The sequence below is a fragment of the Callithrix jacchus genome, chromosome 22, assembly GCF_049354715.1.
Source record: "Callithrix jacchus isolate 240 chromosome 22, calJac240_pri, whole genome shotgun sequence".
Lineage (NCBI taxonomy): Eukaryota > Metazoa > Chordata > Mammalia > Primates > Cebidae > Callithrix > Callithrix jacchus.
In genome coordinates this window covers 45,292,450-45,319,801 of record NC_133523.1, presented here as the reverse complement: position 1 = coordinate 45,319,801, position 27,352 = coordinate 45,292,450, and the positions used below count along the sequence as shown (strand labels likewise).

The window sequence follows — 27,352 nt, the reverse complement described above, 5'->3', positions numbered from 1 at the left end:
GTGACCGCTGTCCCCCTATTCCCCTTCAGCCAGTTCGCCTTTGACACACCTTGATGGTCCCGAAGAGGTCCTCAGAGATACTCCACGATTCCGCCCTAAACTCCCAAGAGATTGTATTTTCTGCTGAATGGAAACCGACGCCTCCTAAGATGACCTGCAGCCATGATGCTTCTTCCTAACGGCTCAGTAGGGCGTAGAGCGCGCGGCCATCTTCTTACTATTTTGCTCACTAAAGTTAGAAGTTTTTATAGTTTTCCGATAATTCATTTAGTTTGCGCAGTGACCGAGGTGCCCTGAAATTAACAGCCCTTCCTTCCGGATCCTCCGGTGGGAGTCTCCGAGATGGGCGTGGCCATCATACGCCACAATACGAGGCCGAGGGAGGAGCTTGGATGTGTGGGAATGTTTGGTTTCCCCGCCCGACGCCGACGGCCCTCAAAGGCCCTAGCGACGAAGTCGGAGAGAGATGGAAGTCGTTCTGGGTTCAGGCTCTGCGTTTGGTCCCAGTGTTCGATGGAGTCGGGAGAGACTCAAGATCGGGTGGGTCGGGGTCTGGGTGTGGCGCTAAGTGAAAGGCCTGTTGGGGATCAGTGCAGGGGAGCCCCTGTTCTGAGACCACGTGGAACCTCGCGTCCTGGGGTTCTGTCTGGGTTTACTCAGTGGAGAAGCCTGGCTTTGGGGATAGGGCACTTAGCGGTCGGTGATTAGGAGGCTGGTAGAGATATTAACGATCGAAAGGCCAACTGTCGAAGTTGATGGTCGTTGAGGGAATGCAGTGGGAATCAGTGGTTGAGAAACGGGGTAGAAAAGTGTGTATTAATGAATGAATTTGGTGTCCAAATCGGGTTTGCAATTTAATGTGATAGAGAAGCTTGGGGCTGGAGGTTTTAGTGAAAGGTTTCAGATTTAATTTGGAGTCAGTGTTTGAGGAGGCCTGTACGTGTCTGTGGTTTAGGGGCCTGAGGAGGCTGGAACTTTGGAGGCCCAAGGACCCCAGAGAGTAGGTGGGTTGAGGCTTAATAATTGACTGCTGATTACAGTTGTAATTAAAGCTACATTTACCTAGTGGGTCTACATCCAGTTCAGTTCAAGTCCAAGTCCGTCTTAAAAATAACAATAACAAACATTTGCCTTCCCACGTCATCATTCATATCATTGCCTACAAACTTCCGGACTGGACGCCACTAAAGTCTAAATTTTTCTCTCTAGTTCCCAACTTTACCGTGTTTTTTTTTTCATAAGTATTTTCTTTCAGATTTATTCTGACCCAAGAAAAAAATTTCTATTACCCACATTTCTGATTCTTATTGAAGACCTTTTTTGTTTTTTTAGTTTCATCCTACAGTTTTCAAAATTGCAATACTTGGGGTAAATATTTGATTTCATCACTTAAATTCTCATCAGAAACATACATACATGTATGTATGTATATATATCTCTATATGTCTCTCTCTCTATACATCTATCCATCCATCCAGTCTGCAATCATCCATCCATCCAATAACTAAAGAGGCCAGGTGCCATGGCTCAAGCCTGTAATCCCAGCACTTTGGGAGGCCAAGTCAGGAGGATCACTTATGCCCAGGAGTTGGAGACCAGCCTAGGCAACATAGTGAGACCCTGCCTTTACAAAAAAATGCAAATTAGCGGGTGTGGTGGCACACACTTGTAGTCCCAGCCACTCCTGAGGCTGAGGTGGGAGGATGACTTGAGCCCAGGAGGCGGAGGTGGGAGGATGACTTGGCCTCAGTAAGCCATGATCAGGCAGGCCACTGCACTCCAGCCTGGGCAACAGAGCATGACCCTGTCTCAAACAAAATAAAAACAAACAGCTGTTTAAATTTTCAAAATTACTAAATAATGCAGTTGCCATTTGGCAAACCGGATGCTTAATAAATGTCAGCTACAATTTTTATGAAGGTGAGGGGCGATGTGCCTTTTGAAAGAGGCAACCTGGAACTGAGTATCCAGTTAAATTTATTTAGCTGGGATGCCAACTTCTTTTTTTTTTTTTTTGAGACGGAGTTTTGCTCTTGTTACCCAGGCTGGAATGCAATGGCGCGATCTCGGCTCACGGCAACCTCTGCCTCCTGGGTTCAGGCAATTCTCCTGTCTCAGCCTCCCAAGTAGCTGGGATTACAGGCACGCGCCACCATGCCCAGCTAATTTTTTTGTATTTGTAGTAGAGACGGGGTTTCACCGTGACTAGGATGGTCTCGATCTCTTGACCTCGTGATCCACCCTCCTCGGCCTCCGAAAGTGCTGGGATTACAGGTGCGAGCCACTGCGCCCGGCGCTGCCAACTTCTCAAGGTGAATTCAGCATCCGGTCCTAAGAAAAGGCCTGGGCAGCCCAATAGTGCACCCTGATTTATGCGTTCAGGGAGTAAGATGCTATGACTGCTATGATGGGACGTACATATTCACGAGGCAAGAAGTAGACAGAATCGGAAGTCTGGATTGAAGAGTCCATTTCTTATATTCTTGACTGCAGAGCATCTGTACTGAATCCATCCTGTTACAGGCCACTACTTCATGTTTAGTTCGTCGGTGTATCCTGTGTGTACCAGTGCCTGTCACAGTGCGAACGCTCAGCCTATTCCTTGTAATCACCCAATATCCCCGAGTTTGGGTTTCAATTGTGAGGCAGCCACTTTAAGGCAAATTTCCACTTTATTTTCCCTTGTAAACAGGACTGTTTCTAATGTGGATAAATGTTTATTAGATTAAGGGAAGGAACTCTGAGTATAGGAGAGAACAGGGGTCTCCACCGTAGGTGAGAAGCAATGATGAAGGTAAATCGTATGCTCCCATGGAGCATATCACAGAGGAGCTAGGATCTTTAAAACAGTGGCAACTCTTCAAGGTGACAGACCTAGGGCTTCTTACCTAAAATATCCAAAAGGATCTCACCTTTATTCATCTTACATGCTGTCCTTTATTTTTAGAGAAAGAAGTTGTTTTTTTAATTGGGCTTATTCTGTGAATCCTATTTCTTCTCTGTTCTGCCCCTCTTACGACAGAAATGAGGCTCTATTCAGGATTTTTTTGAAAGTTTTTTTTTTTTTTTAAGAATAGTACTAATCCTTAGAATTTCTTTCTGGTAGTTCCTTTTCTTCAATGACAAAAGTAATTCTGATCAGTTGTCCACTGGGTTATTCACGCACCTTCATTCATCTTCCAAATCTACATATAATTAATTTCTATCTTGGTATCTGCTAGGGTATATACAATTGCCTACAAACTATCACGGAATTTATAATTTAGGTAGAAATAAGACATGAACCCTTTTTAGAAAAGTATTCACATCCTGTTTCATGTAAGGAAAATTGAATCTTGTCTTCTTCCCACTCCAAATAATATGTACCTTGAATAAGAAATTATCAGGACAATTTGATCTTTATATGTCTTTTTCAACTAATACAGGCATATGCATTTTTCAACTACAGTTGCATGTATAAACTATACATGCATATAATTCAGCTTTTAAAAAATGCTGGCTTGAAATTTTGTTTTGTTTCCCACTGCCGTCCACAGTTCCTAGATAAAGGAAAGTTTCAGGTAAAGAAAATGGATCATACAAACTATTCCAAATGGCGGGTATGCCAACAATAAGACAAACCACAGGGTTAGGATGAGGACTACCTTCTAAATTAAGGGCACGGCCAATCCTGAGTTTTGAACTTAATTCCTCTGGGATGATATTTATAAAGTTAAACACATCCTAACTTGTTTTGTTACATTATTAAATACGTATTTCCTTTTGAAGAACTTCAGTAGTTCTTCAAATAACAGGTGAAGAAATTTAGAATCAAAGAAACACAAGAGCTAATCATATAATGATCTTGGTTGGGAATGGAAAACTCATGCCAAAAATGGGGGAAGGGGGACATTGTGTTATAAATTTAACCAATGATGTGTAACACTGACAACCCCGTTAATTAGTCATTGACATATCAGCTAGTGATTCAAGGTATATTGTCTTAAAAAACACATCCTGTATATTATCTGCTGTATAACGATGTTAGATTTGCAATCAAAATCTCTAAAGTACCCATTTCACAGGGCTTATTTGCTTCGTGTGTTCTTTCATATTTTGCTGAAGATGTTCTAGTTACTATTTTCATAGTTTTATTTCTATATGATTTTCTCCGAGGATAAGACAGAATGTACCACTAGCAACCCTGCCACATTCACAGCCTTCAGAGGTCTTCCAACAGTTCCTTATGTAAAGCCTCTGATACCTACTGGGGTATTATTTCTGAACAAGGACTTTTCCATGATCATTGTATTTCTTTTTTTTTTTGAGACAGAGTTTCGCTCTTGTTACCCAGGCTGGAGTGCAATGGTGCGATCTCGGCTCACCGCAACCTCCGCCTCCTGGGTTCAGGCAATTCTCCTGCCTCAGCCTCCTGAGTAGCTGCGATTACAGGCACGTGCCACCATGCCCAGCTAATTTTTTGTATTTGTAGTAGAGACGGGGTTTCACCATGTTGACCAGGATGGTCTCGATCTCTTGACCTCGTGATCCACCTGCCTCGGCCTCCCAAAGTGCTGGGATTACAGGCTTGAGCCACCGTGCCAATGATCACTAATGAGAGGAGCTATCTTCCCATAAGACTTTCCCAGTCTCTACCTCATACTAATTTTCTCTGAGTATATGCTTATCAGCCATAAGATTTTACTCAAGAGCTTTCCACCTTGAATGTGTCAGTTTGTTCCTGTGTGTGTTTTGTGACATATGATGTAATTGATCACTGAAAGCACTACCACATTCACTGCATTCATAAGGTTTTTCTGCTGTGCAAATTCTACTATCTGCTGAGAGTGAACTTCTGGCAACAGGCTGGCTCACAATGGCTACTTTGCTATCTGCTTGGAACTCACTGTCACTTAACGAAGTCTGAGCTGCCACAGAAGGCATCTGCACAGTCACCATGTTAACAGAGTCTATCCTGTATGAGATCACTTGTATGTGATGAGCTGTGACTTTCTGAGAAAGTATTTTCCAATTTGACTAAACCTACACATTTCTCTCTTGCATGCAGCATTCCCTTATGATAAACTAGGCATGACAAGTGGGAGAAAGCTTTCCCACAATCAGAGCATCCATAGGGTCTCTCTCCTGTATGAGTTCTTCGATGTCTATTGAGACATGATTTATCTCTGAAAGCTTTCCCACAGTCACTGCACGTATAGGGCTTCTCTCCTGTGTGAATTCTCTGGTGGTTAATGAGACCCGACTTGTGTGAGCAGGATTTTCCACACTCAGTACATACAAAGGGTGTCTTTCCTGTGTGAAATCTCTGATGGGATATTAAGCATGTCTTCTGGCTGAAGCCTTTCCCACATTCATTGCATACGTAGGGTTTCTCACCAGTGTGAGTACGTTGATGAATAAGGAGATTGCCCTTTTGGATGAAGCCTTTTCCACATTCATTGCATATATAGGGTTTTTCTCCAGTATGAGTTCGCTGATGTACGATGAGATTTCCTTTCTGAATGAAGCCTTTTCCACAGTCACTGCATATATACGACTTCTCTCCTGTGTGAGTTTTCTGATGTGCATTGAGCTGTGATTTCCAGCGGAACACTTTGTCACATTCAGTGCATTCATAGGGTTTCTCTCCTGTATGAGTTCGCTGGTGTTCAGTGAGCCTAGACTTTCTGGAGAAGGCTTTCTCACACAGGCTGCATCCGTGAGGTTTCTCTCCTGTATGAACTCTCTGATGATTAATGAGCCGAGACTTCTTGATGAAGCCTTTTCCACAATCACTGCATACATAGGGTTTCTCTCCTGTATGTATTTTCTGATGTGCAATGAACTGTGATTTCCAGCGAAATGCTTTGTCACAGTCAGTGCATTCATACCGTCTCTCTCCTACATGAGTTTTCTGATGTTCAGTGAGCCTGGACTTTCTAGAGAAGGCTTTCCCACATATACTGCATCCGTGAGGTTTCTCTCCAGTATGAACTCTCTGATGATCGACGAGGCGAGACTTTTTGAGGAAAGCCTTTCCACACTCAGTGCATTCATGGGGTTTATCTATCTTTTGAGTTTGCTGATGCGTAATGAATTGTGAATTTGTATTCACAGAATTTCCACATTTGGGGAAGTTCATTTCATTATAAAGGTGTTCATGCTTGGCATGAAGGAAGGATTTTCCATCTCCATTAACCTCAACAGAATTCTTGATTTCATACCTTTTGTTCTGGTTGACTAAACTTAAATTTGATTTCAATATTTTCCCATGTAAGTCAAATGTATCATGATTTTGCCTTAAAGGAAAATCACTTTTCCTCTGATGAATGATGCTTCCAAATGCATTATGTTTATGGCATTGTTCCACTCTCTTCAGACATCTTTGGTTTCGTGAGTGCATCTGTAAATGATTGTCAACTTTCTTGTTTTCTAGGGAAGAAGAGAACAATACATCTTTCCGTGAGCATGGAAAAGAACTACTTCATAAACAGCTTTGCACAGGCTGGCTCTACTGACCACACTATTACCACGGTTTTAAAAAACTCCAAGTAGATGTGCTCATTGTCACTCGGACAAGAATAAACCATTATGAGTTAAACAAAGAAAACAAAAGGTAAAAGCAGTCAGTGTATAAACAAGGTAAGTTTCTCAGGAAATGGCAAGTTAATTCCTGGTCAGACTCATGCCAGAAACCTTACCATCATCTTTCATTTGTATGTTTCTCTCATACTCTTTGTCTACTTCAATAGGAAATTCCATATGTCCTCCTTCATAAATATACAATAATCCCTCCTTATCTATGGGTGATATGTTCCAAGACCCCCCCCATGGATGCCTGAAACTCTGAATCATACTAAACCCTATATCTGTTATGTTTTTTCCTATGTAGTGCATACATCCCTATAATAAAGTTTAATTTATAAACTAGGCACAGCAAAAGATTAACAGTAACAAATAATAAGATAGAAGAATTATAACAATAGGCCAGCATCATACTCTTGAGCTTTGGAGGCATTATTAAGTAAAACAAAGGTTACTTGAACGCAAGCACTGTGATACCTTCACAGCTGATCTGATAAACAAGATGGCTGCTAAATGACACAGGTGGGGAGAGTATACAGCATGGATATGCTGGATAAAAAAGTGATTCTTGTCCCAGGATGGAACAAGATGGTGCAAGATTTCATACTCCTTGGAATGGCGAGCAATGTAATTAAGAATTATTTATGCCAGGCATAATGGCTAATACCTGTAATCCCAGCACTTTGGGAGGCCGAGGCAGGTGGATCACCTGAGGTTGGGAGTTCGAGACTAGCCTGACCAACATGGAGAAACCCTGTCTCTACTAAAAGTACAAAATTAGCCAGGCATGGCTCCTAGGGAGGCCAAGGCAGGAGAATCACTTGAACCCGGGAGGCAGAGGATGAAGTGAGCTGGGATCACACCACTGGACTCCAGCCTGAGCAATAGTGAGATTCTGTCTCAAAAAAATAAAAAATAAACAGTGATGAAATCCAAGAGGAGATATAGAGGCAGATGTTCCTCTACACTTCTGCCTCTTTCCATGAAGGAAAAAGAACTATTGTATGAGGAGTGGGATACATGGAAGCTCTGTCCACACAGCCTCAGATTCCCTCACAGCTCAGACACCGCTGAACAACTATCAAGTGACTTGCTCAGCCACCCGCCTTGCTGGCTCTCACCCCGAACTCACCTGGACAGACTTGGCTGTGGATTTCATTTTCTATGGTCCATGGTTCTCCTTGTTCTAACTTGGAGAGCGCATCTGGCTTGCTGGCTTGATACCCTGTTCATAGGAAATGACAACTTAGGCTCACTGAACTGAGCTGTGGTCTATCAACGGGGGACCATGTTTTGTTTTGGGAATGATGTAATTTATGTGCCTGCAAAGCAAAGGGATTTTCTCTCTAAAGGGGGCACATTATACTCTTTTATCTGGGGCCAGGGAGGGGACAGAATGTATCACTTCAGAGCACCACAAGCCCTTCAGAGCTTTTGAAAGCCAAGAAAGCAAAGGCCTTTGATTGGGTACCCTCTGAGTGACACAGGGCAGCTTTCCTCACCCACTGACACCAGGTTGCTATAGTTCTCTAACATCACGTCCCGGTACAGGTCCTTCTGAGATGGGCCCAGGAGCTGCCACTCCTCCCAGGTGAACTCCACAGCCACATCCTCCAGGGTCAGTGATTCCTGTAATAAGAGGGTCCTGCTTAGCATGACGTGTTTCTCTTTTATTCACGTGCAAGAAATGTGAAGGACATTGTTCTGCTCATTTTCACCAAACAGTCTGCATCTATATATCTAGGTGCTGTAAAAATATACATTGTGATAGAAGCAAAATCTATCTCCAAAATCTATCTATATTCAAAATCTATCTCTAGCAAAATATTCTGTAACTGTGTAATTATCCATCATGTAACAAATCAGATGTTTCTGTAAGAACTGATTATTTGGCCGGGCGCAGTGGCTCACGCCTATAATCCCAGCACTTTGGGAGGCCGAGGCGGGTAGATCACGAGGTCAAGAGATCGAGACCATCCTGGTCAACAAGGTGAAGCCTTGCTTCTGGGAGTGATAAAATGTCCTGTCTCTACAGGGGAGTAGTCTATGTGGGGATATATATTTGTCAAAACTTATCTACCAGGAACCTTAAAGGATGTGCATTTCACTATGTGCAAATTATACCTCCACAAGACATTTTTAGTCTCCACTAAAAATACAAAAATTAGCTGGGCATGATGGTGTGCGCCAGCTACTCGGGGGGCTGAGGCAGGAGAATTGTTTGAACCCAGAAGGCAGAGGTTACGGTGAGCCGAGACCATGCCATTGCACTCCAGTCTGGGTAACAACAGCGAAACTCTGTCTCAAAAAAAAGAAAAAAAGAACTGATTATTTAATCCTCTTGCTAATCCTCTTTTCTTTGAGCACATATTTTCCAGGCACTAAATATATTTTAGCAATATCAGGATGAATAAAGCATATTCCTTTATTCGCCATGAATCTTCAATGAATTTTCATATGCACTATCAGAATCAACCAGGAAGAAACCCCAGACCCTACAAGATCTTACATGACAAATAAGTATACTTTATATGTTAGGAGAAATAAAAGAATCTTTCCAAACATGTCCAAAGAAAAAGAGATAAGTATTATTACCCACTGCTGCTAAACGTGACTGGCTTAAAAAATAAATAGGCCAGGTGTGGTGGCTCAAGCCTGTAATCCCAGCACTTCGGGAGGCCTAGGTGCGTAGATCATCTGAGTGGTGAAACCCCATCTTTACTGAAAATACAAAAATTAGCTGGGCATGGTGATGCATGCCTGTAATCCCAGCTACTTGGGAGGTTGAGGCAGGAGAATTGCTTGAACCCAGGAGGCGGAGGTTGCAGTGAGCCAAAATTGTGCCACTGCACTCCAGCCTGGGCAACAGGCTCAAAAAAATAAATAAATAACAATAACATACACAGATCAATAATTTTTAAAAATACATAATATTATTCAAAATAATATAACACACGTATAGTTTTTAAAGTGTTTGTATTTACATTTCAGGCATGTTAGCAGCATAACTGAAAGATCTACTTACAGTGAAGTGGTCAGCAGATGTGAAAAAACTTTGTGTGTGCAAAGATGCAGCACAAGGACAGAATGATACGATACATAAAAGACAGATGAACAAATACAGAGGCAGGGGAGGTCTAGTATTTCCTAATTTTGTTTGTGAAAGAGAAAATACAGTAATGGAAAGGGACTATCCAAAGATCAGGGATAAGACAGATACACCTTGGAATATATATACATACATAGAACTATATGCAAACATGCATACACGTATGTTTATTCATGTGTCACTTAACAGGGAAACAATCTGAGAAATGCATCATTAGGCAATTCTGTTGTTCAGCCATCCCAGAGTGCACTTACTGAAACCTAGACGGTACAGCCTATCCCATGCCTAAGCTCTACAGGATGGTCTATTGCTCCCAGGCTGTCAACCTATACAGCATATTGCAGTGCTGAATGTTGCAGGGGATTACAACACAACAGGTAAGTACTCATGTATCTAAACGTATCTAAATATATTAATAGAACAGATACAGCAAAATATGGTATGAAAGATAAAAAATGGGGCTGGCCATGGTGGCTCACACCTGTAAATCGCAGCACTTTGAGAGGCTGAGGCAGGACTGCCTAAGCCCAGGAGTTTGAGGTTACAATAAGCTGAACAGCCCCACTGCAGTCCAGCCTGGGCAATAGAGTGAGGCCCTGTCTCTAAAAATAAAGATAAAACACGGTACATCTGTACAGGGCATCTAGCAGAAATGCAGCTTGCAGGCCTGGAAGTTGCTCTGGGTACACTGGTACGTGAATCTGAAGGCCTTGGATGTAACTGTACACTACGGTGGACTTAAAAAATGTGTGTATACTAGCTGGGCGCGGTGGCTCACGCCTATAATCCCAGCACTTTGGGAGGCCGAGGCGGGTGGATCACGAGGTCAAGAGATCGAGACCATCCCGGTCAACAAGGTGAAACCCCGTCTCTACTAAAAATACAAAAATTAGCTGGGCATGGTGGTGTGCACCTGTAGTCCCAGCTACTTGGGAGGCTGAGGCAGGAGAATTGCTTGAACCCAGGAAGCGCAGGTTGCGGTGAGCCGAGATTGCGCCATTGCACTCCAGCCTGGGTAACAACAGTGAAACTCCGTCTCGAAAAAACAACAACAACAACAACAAAATGTGTGTACACTTAAGCTACATTAAATTTTTAAAAAAATAAATTGTGTGCTACAATGTTCCCACTCACTTGGCAATATTTTCACCTCTTTTATAATCTGACGGGACCACTGTCCCATATGTAATCCATCATTGACCAAAACATGACTGTATACAGATGATACGGTTTGGATTTGTGTCCCTGCCCAAATTTCATGTCATATTGGAAGAGGGGCCTGGCGGGAGGTGATGGATCATGAGGCAGATTTCCCCCTTGCTGTTCTTGGGATAGGGAACGAGTTCTCACAAGATCTGATGGTTGAAAAGTGTGTGGCACTTCTTTCACTCTTTCTCTCCTGCCTTAATGTGAAAAAGGTCCTTGCTTCCCCTTCCCCTTTCTCCATATTTGTAGTTTCCTGAGGCCTCCCAGTCATGCTTCCTCTTAAGCCTGTGGAACTGTGAGTCAATCAAACCTCCTTCTAAGTGACACCTCTCGGGAACTGATCTACTTTCTCCTGAGAGTCAGTACATATCCTGTGACCAACGACTCTCTGGATGTGATGACAGACACATTAGACAGAAGGTGACAGCTACTATAACCCACAGGATGCTCCAGTCACACATTAGGTTCCAGCACTAGTCATTTTGTGTGAATTCCATTGTGCTGCTTTTACTCACACACTTCTGATACCAAATGTGTGGGCTTTTGCTCACATCAAGCAATTCTCCAATTCTCTAACATCAAGTAGGTGTCCAACAATTAGATTCATTTCTGACACCAACCCCTGGAAGACCGCATAGGTTAAGGTTTCAGTCCCACAAGACCAGCCCCACTTCAGACACCAGTCACAAGTGTGAGGTCTCCAGGTTACAAAGACTTCTTTCCCTTGGCTACTAATGTGGGGATTTCTGCAGCCCACCTTCAGGTTTAATAATCTACTAAGGAAAGCACTGCTTTATTTACAATTCAGGAACAGCCAAATGGAAGAGCTGCCCAGGGCACAGTATGCTGGAGTATGGGGATAAACTTCATGCTCTCTCTGCAGGCACCAACCTCCCAGAAGCTCGATGTGTTTACCAACCCCGCTCTCCAGACTCCTCTGTTTAGAGGTTTTATGTTACACAGGCATGGGTGAATAAATCATTGGCCACTGGTGACTGAACTCCATCTCCAACGTCTCTCTGCTCCCTGGAGATTAGGGGTAGGACTGAAAGTTCCAAGCTTCTAATCAAGGCTTGGTCTTTCTGGCAACCAGCCTCCACCCTGAAGCTACCTAGGACTCTACCAAGAGTAGTCTCACTAGAAAAACGAGGACAAGGCATGATGGCTCACAGCTGTAGACTTAGAACTTTGGGAGGCCAATGTGGACGAATTGCTTCAGCTGAGGAGTTTAAGACCAGCCTGTGGAACATGGTGAAACCCCATCTCTACAAAAAAATTAGCTGGGCCCAGTGGCACACACCTGTAGTCCCAGCTAGTTGGGAGGCTGAAGGGATGATCGCTTGAGCCCAGGAGGCCAAGGCTGCAGTGAGCCGAGATTGTACCACTGCACTCCAGCCTCGGTGTCAAAGTGAGACCCTGTCTCAAAAAAAAAGACGCTTATAATTCAGGAAATTCCAAGAGTTTGAGGAGCTCTATGCCAAGAACTGCAAAGACCAAATATCTTTCTATGATGCCACATGTGAACAATATAGTCCTGATCCTGCTTCGCCTAGATGTTGAAATCAGAATCTAAATTTACCAATGCACAAATTCCGGTTTACCAATTTATACTTTTTCACTTCATTCAATTGACTTTTAAAGTTGTCCAGAAATCATCTGATGAAGAAAAGAATAAAACAAACCAAAAGTCACCTGGGATGTGATCATTTTCTTCTGTGACTGGGAAATGGCCGGTAGGTAGGATGCTGCGTCTGTAGTCTCTTCCTGAACTGCCTTCAATTTCTGGCTAGAAATCCTGGTGCATTACATCCCTGCAGAGTATGACATCCAGGTCCTGGACCTCCTCCTCACCTCACTTGACGTGTCTTGCTTCTGGAGTCAGAACCTGTGGATTGAAGAGTACATTTATGTGGAGTCCACTCCCTGCAGGTCCAGGTGCTGTCACTGCTGCTGTGTACTCACCTTAACGCAAGGCCATCTCTACCTGTCCCTTTATGTGGGGCCCCAGAAGTTTTTAGCCAACCTGAGGCAACAACAAATCCTAGGGCAACAGAACGTAACATTCTACCTGTATGAGCAATACATTTATAACCTGTTTTTCTTCTGGAAAATGGAAGTGGAGCGACTGTGAGAGGGGAGAGGGGAAAGGAGAACCAGCACCAGCATGATGCTGAAACACCAAGGGACTTCCTAGATTGGGTTTTAGAAAAAGGACAGAGAAGGTGAGGATTTGGGTATTTATTTCTTTAAAACCACATGTTCACATGCTTGCTTAAAAGTCATTAGGCCGGGCGCGGTGGCTCACGCCTGTAATCCCAGCACTTTGGGAGGCCGAGGCGGGTGGATCACGAGGTCAAGAGATCGAGACCATCTTGGTCAACATGGTGAAACCCCGTCTCTACTAAAAATACAAAAAATTAGCTGGGCATGGTGGTGCGTGCCTGTAATCCCAGCTACTCAGGAGGCTGAGCAGGAGAATTGCCTGAACCCAGGAGGCGGAGGTTGCGGTGAGCCGAGATCGCGCCACTGCACTCCAGCCTGGGTAACAAGAGCGAAACTCCGTCTCAAAAAAAAAAGTCATCATACACCTCACATGTAGGCCTGCCTCAGTCTGAAGACAAATGTGCTAAGCCAAACGGAGGCACTATCTTATTTGATTTCTCATTACTACCTACTGCGTTATATCCTCATAAAATATTATTTTCCATTCCACTATTATCCTAAGGCTTACAGATTTACCTGTATTGTCCAAAAGCAGAAGTAGAATCTGAACCCACGTGGCCTGTCTCTAAGAACGTGACTTTAGCCACTGCTGAATTCCTTTGATCCACATACTGCCATCATGTCTTAGCTCTCTTTGTTACCACCTTGAGGTAGTTTCATTCATCATGGAAGATAGCCACGGTCATCTACGTATAATCTGACCTTCTGAAATCAGCGCTGCCAACAGTGACATAGGCGAATGCCTTTTTCCATAAAGACAAATGGAAAAGCTGGACGCTACACCCCTGGCCTGAAAGCCAGGTCAGAGAGTGGCAGCCCCAGAGGCTTTCTTTAGGCCCAATTCTAAAACTTAAGTAAGAGACTTACACGATGCTCTCACCATGACCTTTTCTTCTACCTGGGAGGAATCACTGTGACAAGCTCCCAGTGGCCCTCCTGCAGGCTCCAAACCCACAGGGCCTGCACTGACTCCTCCTCTAACCCGCAGCTGCAAATGCTCCCTTTCCTTCTGCAATCTCAGAAGCACATAACAGTTGCAAGAGACTTTTCTTCTTAGAATGCCACCAGTGGAAAGGTGCAGAGCCCAGGTGATGTTAACATTCATGAGCAGAAGGCGGTGCCTGTAAGATTTCAGTGACATCCAGGGTGTGTATTTCAAACGGCAAGCCCTCCTTTCCCAATAGATTCCACGGCCCTTTTCCCAGGAATAGCTGAAGGTTGTTGTTCTGCTTTACAAGTTTTTGAGAAATGCCCACTACTTTTCCAGCCGGAGTGAGTTCCAAAACAGAAGTGGGCATGTTGCATAGGTCTTTCAGGTAGTTAGAAGAGACAACAAACAATGTTTTGTTTTTATTCTTGAGACAGGGTCTCACTCTGTTACCCAGGCTGGAGTACAGTGGCGAGATCCTGGCTCACTGTAGCCTCAAACTCCTAGGCTCAAGTGATCCTCTCACCTCGGCCTCCCAAAGTGCTGGGATTTCAGGCATGAGCCACTTCACCCAGCCAAACAAAATTATTTGTAAATAAAGTCTATTCTGTTCCCTCCAGGGCCTGAGTCCAGGATCCTACATTGGGAATGGTGGTTGTGATCTTCAAGACCATCTCAGAGTGGGGAGGGGCTGTAGCAAACACAAGTAAAAGTGGCACAAAACTTTCCTGCAATCCACACCCACAAAAACATTATGCTAATGAAAATGCCAGACACTCAGGTGCAGTGGTTCACACCTGTAAGCCAGCACTTTGAGAGGCCAAGGCGGGTGGACTGCTTTGAGCTCAAGAGTTCAAGACCAGCCTGAGCAACATGGGGAAACCCCATTTCTACAAAAAGTTTCAAAAATTAGCCAGGCATGGTGGTATGTGCCTGTAATCCCAGCTATTAAGGTGGTTGAGGCAAGAGAAGTGCTTGAGCCCGGGAGGCAGAGGTTGCAGTGAGCCAAGAGTGTGCCACCGTACTCCAGCCTGGGCAATAGAGTGAGAACCTGTCTCAAAAAAAGAAAAAAAAAAAAAAAAAAAAAAAAAGAAAATGCCAGACACTAAATGTCACATTATATGATTTCATTTATTTAAAATACCCAGATTAAGTAAATGCATGATGACAGAAAGCACATTGGCTGGGTGCAGTGGCTCACGCCTTTAATCCCAACTTTGGGAGGCTGAGGCGGGCAGATGACCTGAGGTCAGGAGTTCAAGACCAGCCTGACCAACATGGAGAAACCCAGTCTTTATTAAATATATAAAATTAGCCTGGTGTGGTGGTGTGCACCTGCATTCCCAGCTACCTGGAGCCGGAGGCAGGGGCATCACGTGAACCTGGGAGGCGGAGGTTGCAGTGAGCTGAGATCACACCGTCGCACTCCAGCCTGGGCAACAAGAGTGAGACTCCATCTCAAGTACACACATACACACACACACGCATACACACACACACAGCACAAGGGTGGTTGCCAGGGTCTACTGGAGGGGAGAATGTGAAGTGACTGCAAGTGGTGGCTGTACAATACTGTGAATAAACTAATACTGTGACCTCATTGTTGACTTTAAAATTGTTAATTTTATGTCTTGTGAATTTCACTTCAACTTAAAAAAATTCGATACATCCTATAAAAGTTGTATGAAACAATAAAAGTACATTCTCTACAGTCAAAAGCAGTATCAAAGACCAACAGGGTCACTAACACTATCCTAACTATTCTAGAAATCTACCCAATTAGTTTGATAAAGAATCAAGTATAAATAATATTGGAGAAGAGGAAACAAATGAAATGACAAAGCAAGAGTGAGTTTTATAGATTCAATTGAAACATACATAAAAAATAAATTTTTAGTCAGACTGATGATTTTAGATCTAAAAATTGCAAGCATTCCAAAACAGACATACTTCTTTATCAGTATTAAGTGACTAAAGAATTTTGGAAATAACACTTTGTATTGAATACTTTTAATTGAGATATTACTAGAACCCAAAAATCCACCTTGAAAATTTTTGCAAAGGAAACAGTGATACATGCATGCAAAGCTGATGTGAAGTATTTAGGCCTACTAATAGAGGGTTAATGGGCTGATTATAAGTGTGCACATCCAGTGAAATGGAGCTATCTAGCTATTGAAAATACTTGTAATCTATATTTAGTAAAAATACATGTACCTCAGTTATGTATATCATAAGCACATGAAAAGTGGCTCAATGTAAGTCTCCAGAGAAATGCAAATCGAAACCATAATGAGATACCACCTAACACCCACTAGAATGTCTGCAATAAAAAAAATCAAACGTGTTGGCAGGTATATGGGGGCATGGGAACCCTCACGTATGACTGGTGGAAATGTTAAATGGTACAGCCACTTTGGAAAAGTCTGGTAGTTCCTCAAATGGTTAAACATACCATATGACCCAGCAACTCCATCTCTAGATTTATATATAATAAAAACAATAAAAGCTTACACACAGATGTTTAAAGCACACTATAATAGCCCAAAAGGGGAAACAACCCAGAAGTCCATCAACTGATGAAAGGATAAATAGAAGGTGCTATACCCATACCATGAAATAGTATTTTGGCATGAAAAAGAATGAAGTACAGATACATGTTATAACACAGACAAACCTGAAAAAAATTATGCTACGTAGGCCGGGCGAAGTGGCTCACGCCTGTAATCCCAGCACTTTGGGAGGCCAAGGCAGGTGGATCACCTGAAGTCATGAGTTTGAGACCAGCCTGGGTAATGTGTTGAAACCCAGTCTCTACTAAAAATACAAAAATTAGTTGGGCATGGTAGCATGCACCCGTAATCCCAGCTACTCAGAGGGCTGAGGCAGGAGAATCGCTTGAATTTGTGAGGCGGAGGTTGCAGTGAGCCCAGATTGCGTCATTGCACTCTAGCCTGGGCGACAGAGTAAGACTCTGTCTCAAAAAAAAAAAAAAAAAAAAATATCATGCTATGCGAAGCCAGTCACAAAAGACCACACATTTCATTACAGCAATTACATAAAATGTCCAGAATAAGCAAATCTATAGAGACAGAAAGTAGATTAGTGGTTACTTAGTCACAGCAATGCAGGGACAGGGAGTGGTAACAAAACGGTATGGGGTTTCTTTTTAGGTGACGAAAATGTTCTAAAATTGACTTTGGTGATGGCTGCACATAGTGAGAGCCACTGAATTATATGGTATGTGAATACTAGACTTGTAGTTAGGAAAAGCTGTCACTAGAACTTTATGATAAACATACTGAAATATTTAGGGGCAGGTGTATGAATGTCTGCAACTTACTTTGAAATGCACCAAAAAACAAAGCAATATTTTACAAGCTGGATTAATGTGGCTGGGCGAGGTGGCTCACACCTGGAATCCCAGCACTCTAGGAGGCCAAGGAGCGAGGATCACTTGGGGCCAGGAGTTCAAGATCAGTCTGGGCAGCATAGTGAGATGCCATCTCTATAAAAAGAAAAAAATATGGATTAATGATGAGCAGAAAGATGATATATATATAGATACGTAATAAAAGAAACACAATAAAATGATGATAACATCCAGGTGGTGTGCATACAAGTATTCAATTGTAAGGTTCTTTAAATCGTGTTATGTGTGAAAATGTTTGTAACCTGGAGAACAGGGAAGTTTGTTCAGTAAGGTGGCCAAAAACAATGTCAATATTTTCTAAACTAATTGCTTTTCTATATAAGAGTAAATTAGAGCAGAACAGAAAGGTCGAAAATAAAAACACACCGTCTACAATTGCAAAAAAGTTAAACACCAAGGTGCAGATGAGGATCAGGGAACAACATGTTTGGGTAAACACAGAATTATAACCAGTTCTTTTTTTTTTTTGAGACGGAGTTTCGCTCTTGTTACCCAGGCTGGAGTGCAATGGCGCAATCTCGGCTCACCGCAACCTCCGCCTCCTGGGTTCAGGCAATTCTCCTGCCTCGGCCTCCCGAGTAGCTGGGATTACAGGCACGCGCCACCATGCCCAGCTAATTTTTTGTATTTTTAGTAGAGACGGGGTTTCACCATGTTGACCAGGATGGTCTCGATCTCTTGACCTCATGATCCACCCGCCTCGGCCTCCCAAAGTGCTGGGATTACAGGCTTGAGCCACCGCGCCCGGCCTCAGTTTTGCCTCTTAATGGTATACTATTACAGAAATCTTAAAAAAATTTTTTAAACAAAAACTGTAAGAATGTTTATAATATAAAATTAAATAAGGCATATTATTCCAGTGTTTCAGCGGTTTATCTGATTTGTGAAAATCAAGCATAGAAAACTGAAATTGAAATACATAAAATGTTATCAAAAGTCATCACCGGGGAACATATTTTGGGATAAGAGAGATGTTATTTTACTTGTCCAAACCTGAAAGAAAATTGACATGTGTGTATACATACGTTCACACAGTAAACTTGAGGAAGAAGGATGAAAATCCTTATCTTGATTAGAAACCTTACCATTTTCTTTTGTTTTGTTTTTTTCTTTTTTGTTTACTTTTTTTTTTTTGAGACAGGGCCTTGCTCTGTCACCCAGGCTGGAGTGCAGTGGCTCAATCATAGTTCACTGCAGCCTAGACCTCCCCAGGGTCAGGTGATCCTCCCTCCTCAGCCTCCAGAGTAGCTGGGACTACAGGCAAGTGTCACCACACCCAGCTAATTTTTGTATTTTTTGGAGAGACAGGCTATGTTGTCCAGGCTGGTCTCCAACCCCTGGGCTCAAGCAATCCGCCCACTTCGGGCTCCCAAATGTTGGGATTACGGGTATGAGCCACACCACCAGGCCACATTACCATTTTAGATTTGATTAATCTTTGATCTCCTCCAAAGCTTCCTATCTACCAGGATGAGGGAAAGGAGAGATGTGAGAAATCAAAGGAGATTTGTAAACTATTTCTCGCAGGGAAACTTAAAGGGACTGAGATGGAACGTACCATTTGGACCTCAACACACACCAATCCGAACACCACGACTGCCAAAGCCTTCACATGCGTCTCCAAGACTGTCACATCTAGACTTTCCTAACACTGGTCAGCGCCCCCCCCCCTCCCCGCCCATGGATTAATCTCAAAACTTGGACCACACACCCAGGTTCACTGACCATGAGCCTGGGCTTGTTCTCACTGAGCCACATATTAAATCCTGATTACAGCCTAAAGCTAAGCCAAAGTGGCAAAGTGGGAAGATCGTTGGAGACCAGGAGTTGGAGACCAGCCTGGGCAACATTGTGAGACCCCCATCTCTGCAAAAAAAAAAAAAAAAAAAAAAAAAAAAAAAATACGGGCGTGGTGGTGCTCACCTGTAGTCCCAGCTACTCGGGAAAGCTGATCCTGAGCTCAGTTGAAAGATCACTTGAGCCCCGGGAGGTGGAGGCTGCAGCGAGCCACGATCGCGCCACTGCACTCAAGCCTGTGTAACAGAGCGAGACCCTGACTCAAAAATGAAAAATAAAATCCCAAATCCGCGGCAGACACCCTTTTCCTTGACAAAACCACTCCTCACTCCAGCCCTCTATCACTGAGCCCTACAGAGTAAACCGCAGACACCAAACCCTGACCACGGACTTCCAAGCGTTGCTCTGGGCAGACCCTGACCACTGACCACTGGGATCCCTCAGGGCTGACTCCGGAGGCGCCCCAACCCGGATACCCGAATCCCTCTTGCTCCCGCTTCCCCCCCCACAAACTCCACGGCTACGTACTACACGGGCGCCCAGAGACACCCTCCTCCCCTCATCCTGCTCCCCAGACAGACCCACACACAGACCTGTTTTGCGGGGAACCCACTGAGACTTCCCAGAACCTGCACCTTCCTTATTCAATTCTTCCACTTCTGGGCCCTTACCGAGCCTCCAAGCCGGTCTACGGCGGCCGAAGAGAGTCTGAAGTTGCAGGTGTACGGAACACGGACGACTGGAAGGTAAGAGGTCCGCGTCCTCTCGTCGCTGATCATGGAGGCGGCCATCTTTGAATACTGTATGTACGGAAGGTAAAGGGGACCTTTTCTGCCCAAGTATCCAGGGATGGCTCGGGACGGTGACGAACCCCATATTTTGGCATCTAAATCCTGCGCCCCAAGTTTCATTGATTTTCAGAGGCTCGAGCTTAACCAAGACAAACATGGGATGGGCTACGTCCCCCTTAGCTGGATAGGGAGAAAAGTCATCGCTTTGCACAAAGAATGACGGGAATGACATAATGGGCGCGGCCATCTTAGAAGTTAGGAGTCCGTACAAGTGAAAACGCTTTCTCCGCGGAGGAGAAAGGGTAATCACACCCCAAGGCGTATATCGCGAAAACGCTTCTAGCTACGGGTGGAGGGCAAGAGGGAGATTTTGAGGACAAAAAAGGTGTGGAGAAGCAATGGAGGTACGGGGCAAGCGTTCACCGCGTCAACGGAAAGTGACAAAACAGCGACTGGAGGGAACATAGTTTACATTTGAGGGACACGGTCACCGCCCAATGCAGGTAAAGAGTGCAGCCACTAGCCAACCAGAAAAGGGAATCCAATAGGGGAGGCGGGAATTTTCCTTGAGAGAGAAGAAGGGTCTTCTCTCTGCTTAGAGGTGGAGTCAATCTTAAGGTCGGGGCTTTCTGAGAACCAAATGCCTCAAATTCTGGAAGGAATAAATAAGATGACTTTGGGAGAATGAAAAGTTGTGCAAGCCCAGGCGCGATGAGGCGCATCTGTAGTCCCAGCTACTGGGGAGACAGAGGCTGGAGGATCGCTTGAGCCCATGAGTTCCAGGCTGCAGTGAGCTGTGATTGCACCTATCAATAGGCATTGTACCACACAGCGTTGGCAACCCCTTCATTAGGAAAAAAAAAAAAAAAAAAAGTTGTACAAGGAAAAAATAATCGGCCGGGCGCGGTGGCTCACGCCTGTATTCCCAGCACTTTGGGAGGCCGAGGCGGGTGGGTTACAAGGTCAGGAGTTCGAGACCAGCCTGGCCAAGATGTTGAAACCCTCTACTAAAAAGACACAAATTAGCTGGGTGCAGTGGCATGCGTCTGTAATGGCAGCTACTCAACAGGCTGAGGCAGGAGAATCGCTTGAAGCTGGGAGGCAGAGGTTGCAGTGAGCCATTGCACTACAGCCTGGGTGACAGAGTGAGACTCTATCTCAAAAAAAAAAAAAAAAAAAAAAAAAAGGCCGGGCGTGGTGGCTCACGCCTGTAATCCAAGCACTTTGGAGGCCAAGGCGGGCCAATCACATGAGGTCAGGAGTTCAAGACCAGCCTGACCAACATGGTGAAACCCTGTCTTTAAAAAAATAATCATAATCATAGGATAATACCTGACTGACCTATAAATATTATTTACATATTAATCATAACGTAGATTCTAATTCTGATCCAACCTAAATCAAGACAGTTCTGTTGGAAGAATGAGAAAGAAACTCCTGCGTGCAATGGAGTGTTTATGTTTCTAACAGTTTTGACAGTCCTTCATGATAAATCTATAGAAAATGCCCCAAAATGAAAACTCCATTTCGGAAGCATACACATGTTACTTAAAATATAAAATCTGTGAAGAGTAAAAAGCTTTGCAGAACTATTTGACTCCTTAGTAGAATTGCAAAATAAAAGCAAGAACCCCTATGACTCAGGAATTCCACTCCTAAATATATACTCAAGAGTAATGAAACTACATGTCTTCACAGACTCACAAGAATGTTCATAGTACCTTTATACATAATAGCCCCCAACAGGAAACAATCCAAGTGTCCATAGGTAGAGGAATGGATAAGCAAATTCTAGTGTAATCATACCCTGGAATACTACTCAGCAATAATAAAAGAACAAATCGGCCGGGCGCAGTGGCTCAAGCCTGTAATCCCAGCACTTTGGGAGGCCGAGGCGGGTGGATCACGAGGTCAAGAGATCGAGACCATCCTGGTCAACAGGGTGAAACCCCGTCTCTACTGAAAATACAAAAAATTAGCTGGGCATGGTGCTGCGTGCCTGTAATCTCAGCTACTCAGGAGGCTGAGGCAGGAGAATTGCCTGAACCGAGGAGGCGGAGGTTGCGGTGAGCCGAGATCGCGCCATTGCACTCCAGCCTGGGTAACAAGAGTGAAACTCCATCTCAATTACTCAAGCCTGTAATCCCATGTTGACCAGGATGGTCTTGGTCTCCCAAAGTGCTGGGATTACAGGCGTGAGCCACCGCGCCTGGCCTTATAGCAGCATTATTTATAACAGCGCAAAGTGGAAACAACTCAAACATCCATCAGCTGATGAAGGAAAAAATAAAATGTACTATATCCATACATTAGACTATTATTCAGGTATAAAAAGGGATGAAGTGCTGAAGCATGCTACAACATGAATGAACCTTGAAAACATCCTAAAGGAAGAAGCCAGTCACAAAAGACTGAATATTATATGATTGATTGCATGTATATGAAATGTCCAGTTAGACAAATCTAGAGGTGGAGGGAATGGCGGGATTAACAGGTGTTAATATACACAATATGAATAAGAAAAAGATAACCAATATAAAATTGAAAAAACTGAAGTAAATAAGCAACTTATCAAGTATGAAATAAAACTAAGGTAAGATTTTTATTCATCCTTAAGACTGGCAAAGATTAAACGACCAAGGTTGTTATACTGTAGAAATTAGACTGTAACCTTCAGGAGGGTAGGAAACTAATTTGTCTTGTTCACCCCTGTATGCTAGATGTCTAGAACTTGCCTGTCATAGAGTAATTACACAGTACATGTTGTTAACTGACTGAATCTCATTCAAAAAGTAATCTGGTTTTGTCTAACAAAGATTAAAGGCAAAATTCAAAAGGATCAAACTGTTTCCAAGTAACATAAATGTGTCACAGAACAAGCCTCAAGAATAGAAGGCCAGATGTGGTGACTCACACCTGTAATCCCAGCACTTTGGGAAACCAAGGTGGATGAATCATCTGAGGTCAGGAGTTTGAGACCAGCCTGACCAACATGGAGAAACCCCATCTTTAATAAAAATACAAAATTAGCGGGGCATGGTGGTACATTCCTGTAATCCCAGCTACTCAGGAGGCTGAGGCAGGAGAATCTCTTGAACCCAGGAGGTGGAGGTTGCAGTGAGCTGAGATTGTATCATTGCACTCCAGCCTGGACAACAAGAGCTAAACTCGCTCTCTCTCTCTCCATATGTATATATATATAAATGCAAACATATCCAGCTCCCCACTCCAAGCTAAAGTTGGCAATATCTGGCATCCAATAAAAAATTAGGATTCATGCATAAAAGTAGAAAAGTGAGAAACATTAAGAAAAAAATGCAATCAAATATAATTCACAGAGATACTAGACTAAGTAAACAAGGATAGTGTTAGAACTGTACATAGCTACTGCATCTACTAGTTCAAACTGCTAGAGAAAAGATTGAATACACTAATATGTATAGTAGGGTTTATAAGATATGAAATACATTTTACTTTTTTATATCTTATAAACCTCACTGCCCCTCCCACAATATTGTTTTTCATTTATTATCTTGATCACAGAATTTGGCTGGGGGTGGGGGCAGTTTTAGAGGTTCCCACTTGGTGTTCCTTGCAAAGATACCTCTTACTCCATGGGCCAAGGTAGGAGTTAGCTTTTGTTCTCTCTGTAGTTTAGGTTGTATCTCTTGCCTTGTTCAAGTTCACAAATCTTTTTGTGTGTACACCTGTGTACTTGAAAATGATGTTCATGCGTTTTATTCTTTTACCCTTTATTGTTTCATTTTTGATAGTTCTCATAGCTGGGTCTTTCAGTTCACTAATGTTTTTTCCACAGTGTTTAATCTGTTATTAATCCCATCCAAAGTATGTTTTATCTCATATATTGTAATTTTTAAACTCTAAAAATTTGACATGTGTTGGGGTCGGGCACGTCTGCCGGGGGGCTACCGATCTGCGGGAGTCCCCGAGACCACCAACGTAGATGTCTCCTTCAACCTGAGGGAGAGAGTGAGCAGAAGTGAAAGAAAAAAGAAAAGCGGAGTCTGGGTCGGGAGCGGTGGCTCAAGCCTGTAATCCCAGCACTTTGGGAGGCCGAGGCAGGTGGATCACGAGGTCATGAGATTGAGACCATCCTGGTCAAAGTGGTGAAACCCCGTCTCTGCTAAAGATACAAAAAATTAGCTGGGCATGGTGGCGTGTGCCTGTAATCCCAGCTACTCGGGAGGCTGAGGCAGGAGAATTGCCTGAACCCAGGAGGCGGAGGTTGCAGTGAGCCGAGATCGCGCCATTGCACTCCAGCCTAGGTAACAAGAGCGAAACTCCGTCTCAAAAAAAAAAAAAAGAAAAGCGGAGTCTGGAGGTCTGTGTGACTTACAGTCAGAACACACAGCACTTTATTTTTGTGGGTTACAGCTTTTATACCTTTTTTCTTGTTACATTTACTTTAGCTCAGCAGAAAAGGGGTAAACAGAAAAGGGAACAGAAACCACGTAAAAATAGTTATCAGGGGCCTGTGATAACAGCTCACAAAGCAGTTTAAGAGTTAATCTATGTTTTTCAAAGATACACAGTGCAAGCAAACAATGGTGCCCTTAAGGGGGCTTGTTAATCATGCTTTTCATCAGGAGGTAGAACAGAGGCTCAGCTCCTGAGAGAATATGGGCAGGGGTCTCTGCCCCTCTCAGGCATCTCAATTGCGGCAAGTCTGTTGCTTACACAGAGACTAAAGGGGACATGAAAGCAGTCAGCACAATGTCCTCGTAAACCGCAGGCCCTTGCTCTGTATCTTGTTTTTGCCTCAGTGGCTCAGCCCTCGACCCTTGCCTCGACTCGACAGCCCTGGGGTGGGGGGGAAGCAGATAGGTCCAGCAGCCAAAATAGGGCGGGTCACGCTAGCTGTCTCAAGCCTTTGGCACGAATGCTGCAGACATGGGTTTTTCTCTCTTTTTTTTTTTTGAGACGCAGTTTCACTCTTGTTACCTAGGCTGGAGTGCAATGGCCCGATCTCGGCTCACCACAACCTCCGCCTTCTGGGTTCAAGCAATTCTCCTGCCTCAGCCTCCCGAGTAGCTGGGATTACAGGCACGCGCCACCATGCCCAGCTAATTTTTGTATTTTTAGTAGAGACGGGGTTTCACCTTGCTGACCAGGATGGTCTCGATTTCTTGACCTCGTGATCCACCCCCCTTGGCCTCCCAAAGTGCTGGGATTCTAGGTGTGAGCCACCGCGCCCGGCCGGGTTTTTCTCTTTTATAGCTCATATCTTTATTTATTACGGTTTTACTTTTAACCTACTTATGATTTCACATTTAAAGTGGGTGTTTAGTGGGCAACAAATAGTTGGGCCTTCCTTTTTCATCCAATTAACAACCTCCGTCTTCTTACTGGGGCATTCAGATCATTTATATAATGTATTGATGTGTTTAGATTTAAATTACGAATTTACTATTTGTTGTTGATTCTGTCTTCTTTGTTCTGCTTTTCCTCCTTCCCTTAGAGTAGCTGTGTTTATTATTACATGTTGTCCCCTTTGTTGGCTTATTAACTATAATCTTAGTCATTTAAGTGAGTCCTTTAGCTACCTCGTTATGAGAGATTGCGTGTTTACACCCCTCCAGATTTACATGTTGAAGCCCTAATCCTGAAGGGATGGCATTAGGAAGTGGAACCTTTGGAAGGTAATTACCTCTTGAAATTGGAACCCTCATGATGAGACATTAGTGTCTTATGAGACAATACAGAAGAGGGTTTGTTTTCTCTTTCTCAGCTCTTTGCCATGTGAAGACACAGTGAGATAACCACACAGAAACCATGAACTCTCACGGGACACTAGATCTGCCAACACCTTGATTGCGTTCTAGAGTCCAGTCCTAGAGACTCCTCTACCTGTGGAACTGTGAGAAACCAATGTCGTTTAAGACAGTCAATCTGTGGTGTGTTTTTTTTTCTAGTAGCCTAACCCGAAAGAAATCATAAACTTATCATTTAACTTCAAGGATATTATATCACTTAATGTATAATAAAATAGTCTTACAATAGTATATCTCTGTTTCTTGTGACCAGGTCAGTGTCAGTGAAGAGACTGTCTAACAGATGCTCCTGGAATACATACCTGAGGTATGGGTAATCTTGATTGTACATGAAAAATTCACTCTAGCATTCCTAACTCCATGTATCTTTGAATACTTTATAATATATGAGGAAATATCTGGCATTTAAACTTCATTTAATGTAGGCAAATTTTAAGTCCAAGTTTCAGCCAGCCAACCAAGTCAACTGTTAGCACCACTCAGTTTAGGTCACGCGCCGAAACTGCCAGTAGAATCTCATCTCCATGAACGAGGGTCTTTGTGCCTGTTTCCAGCTTTTGTATTCCTAGCACGCACAACAGTGTTTCACACATAATACGCATTTTATAAACGTTCGTTGGATAAATGAGTGAATGATCAATCCCTTTAAAGGTTCTCTGAAGCAGGTTATAAAATTATAGGGAGCAGGTTTGGTGCCAGAATTCGTCAATTTAATTGATCAGCTGAGCCTCAATATCGAATAGAATCATGTCCCCTTCAGAGTTTTGATTTCAGGTAGCTCCCACCTTCGTGGCTCTAAAGGCTTATTCTGCCTTTGACTTTTCCAGGGCAGGAAAATCATATTTTAGTGTTGGCTCCCAACTTTGGTCGGCGGCTGCGATCAACCGCGTTCCCCAATCTCCGCACCAATTATAACCAAAGCTTTAACAGACCGTCGTTTTAGCCATTCTGTCACTGACTCCTTCCTCGGAGGCTACGTCTGACGTAAATACAGAGATACCTCTTAGGCAGTTCTCAAAGGCTGCTTTCTCCATAAGGTTCCTCCAGCCAGAAGCATCCTCAGGATAATAGCCGCTCCGATTGTTGCTCAAGGTCCCTCCCTCTTGAAATTCCTCTAAGATTGCCGCACCCACATGGCTTCTTTCCATTCATTTTTGGATCAAAGTGCCCAAATGTCTGTGAGCATCTTTACCCTGCCTGCAGAAAGATCAGGGCAGGCTTGAGCCTTTGAGAAACTAAGCAGTTTATGGCGAATGTTGCAAAGTCAAGGTCCAGTAGTCCGCCTGGCATGGGAGAAGGTGGAATGGGACGTTCTCAATTGCTTTTCATCGACAGCCTGCCTACGGCGCAAAAAGGGGGACTCCGCTTGCTGTACGGCGGTAGGCTTGAAAATGGCTGCTCCCAGCAAGCATCCCCCGGGCGCAACATGTTGCATCGTAAAGCGACGGCCCGCGCCGGTTTCCGCGTCTTTGGGAAAACGCGGTATGACCCTAGCCGGCCGCCATCCCT

The 27,352-nt window shown here is 43.7% G+C and overlaps 2 protein-coding genes and 1 long non-coding RNA gene across 16 annotated transcripts in view; 2 read left to right on the top strand and 1 right to left on the bottom strand.

The window, feature by feature from the left end:
- The first annotated feature begins 408 nt into the window (after positions 1-408).
- LOC118150207 (uncharacterized) lies at positions 409-15,126 on the top strand. Its single transcript, XR_004738191.3, has 3 exons — positions 409-540; positions 6,416-6,621; positions 9,863-15,126. It is a non-coding gene; the product is annotated as an uncharacterized LOC118150207 (long non-coding RNA).
- On the bottom strand, positions 2,654-27,269 carry ZNF613 (zinc finger protein 613). Of its 8 annotated transcripts, none has more exons than XM_078358836.1 (7): positions 19,854-19,970; positions 19,387-19,496; positions 17,374-17,538; positions 12,572-12,764; positions 8,067-8,193; positions 7,697-7,789; positions 2,654-6,411 (listed from the first exon to the last, which is right to left on the bottom strand). In XM_078358836.1, exons 4-7 carry the CDS (start codon positions 12,584-12,586, stop codon positions 4,940-4,942), a joined length of 1,707 nt encoding a protein of 568 aa, XP_078214962.1. In that variant the 5' UTR covers positions 12,587-12,764; positions 17,374-17,538; positions 19,387-19,496; positions 19,854-19,970; the 3' UTR covers positions 2,654-4,939.
- The window catches only part of ZNF577 (zinc finger protein 577), a 109,032-nt gene continuing 101,501 nt past the window's right edge, over positions 19,822-27,352 (top strand). Inside the window, exons 1-4 of one of the 7 annotated variants that reach the window (XM_054249289.2) lie at positions 20,325-20,554; positions 25,652-25,711; positions 25,801-25,966; positions 26,097-26,150. The gene's annotated coding sequence lies outside the window, so the exon portion shown is untranslated. Of the gene's footprint in view, positions 20,007-20,324; positions 20,555-25,651; positions 26,151-26,835; positions 27,326-27,352 lie in introns of those variants that run through there. The other 6 variants (XM_054249287.2, XM_035285657.3, XM_017968002.5 and 3 more) reach the window with 6 other exon arrangements.

Bases quoted from the DNA above. Each gene is read 5' to 3' on its own strand.
- ZNF613 (XM_078358839.1), bottom strand. The intron at 7,790-8,066 runs GTGAGGAAAGCT...TCCTATGAACAG, and splicing joins TAGCAACCTGGTGTCAGTGG to GGTATCAAGCCAGCAAGCCA. The intron at 6,412-7,696 runs GTGAGTTCGGGG...CTTCTTCCCTAG, and splicing joins CCACAGCCAAGTCTGTCCAG to AAAACAAGAAAGTTGACAAT.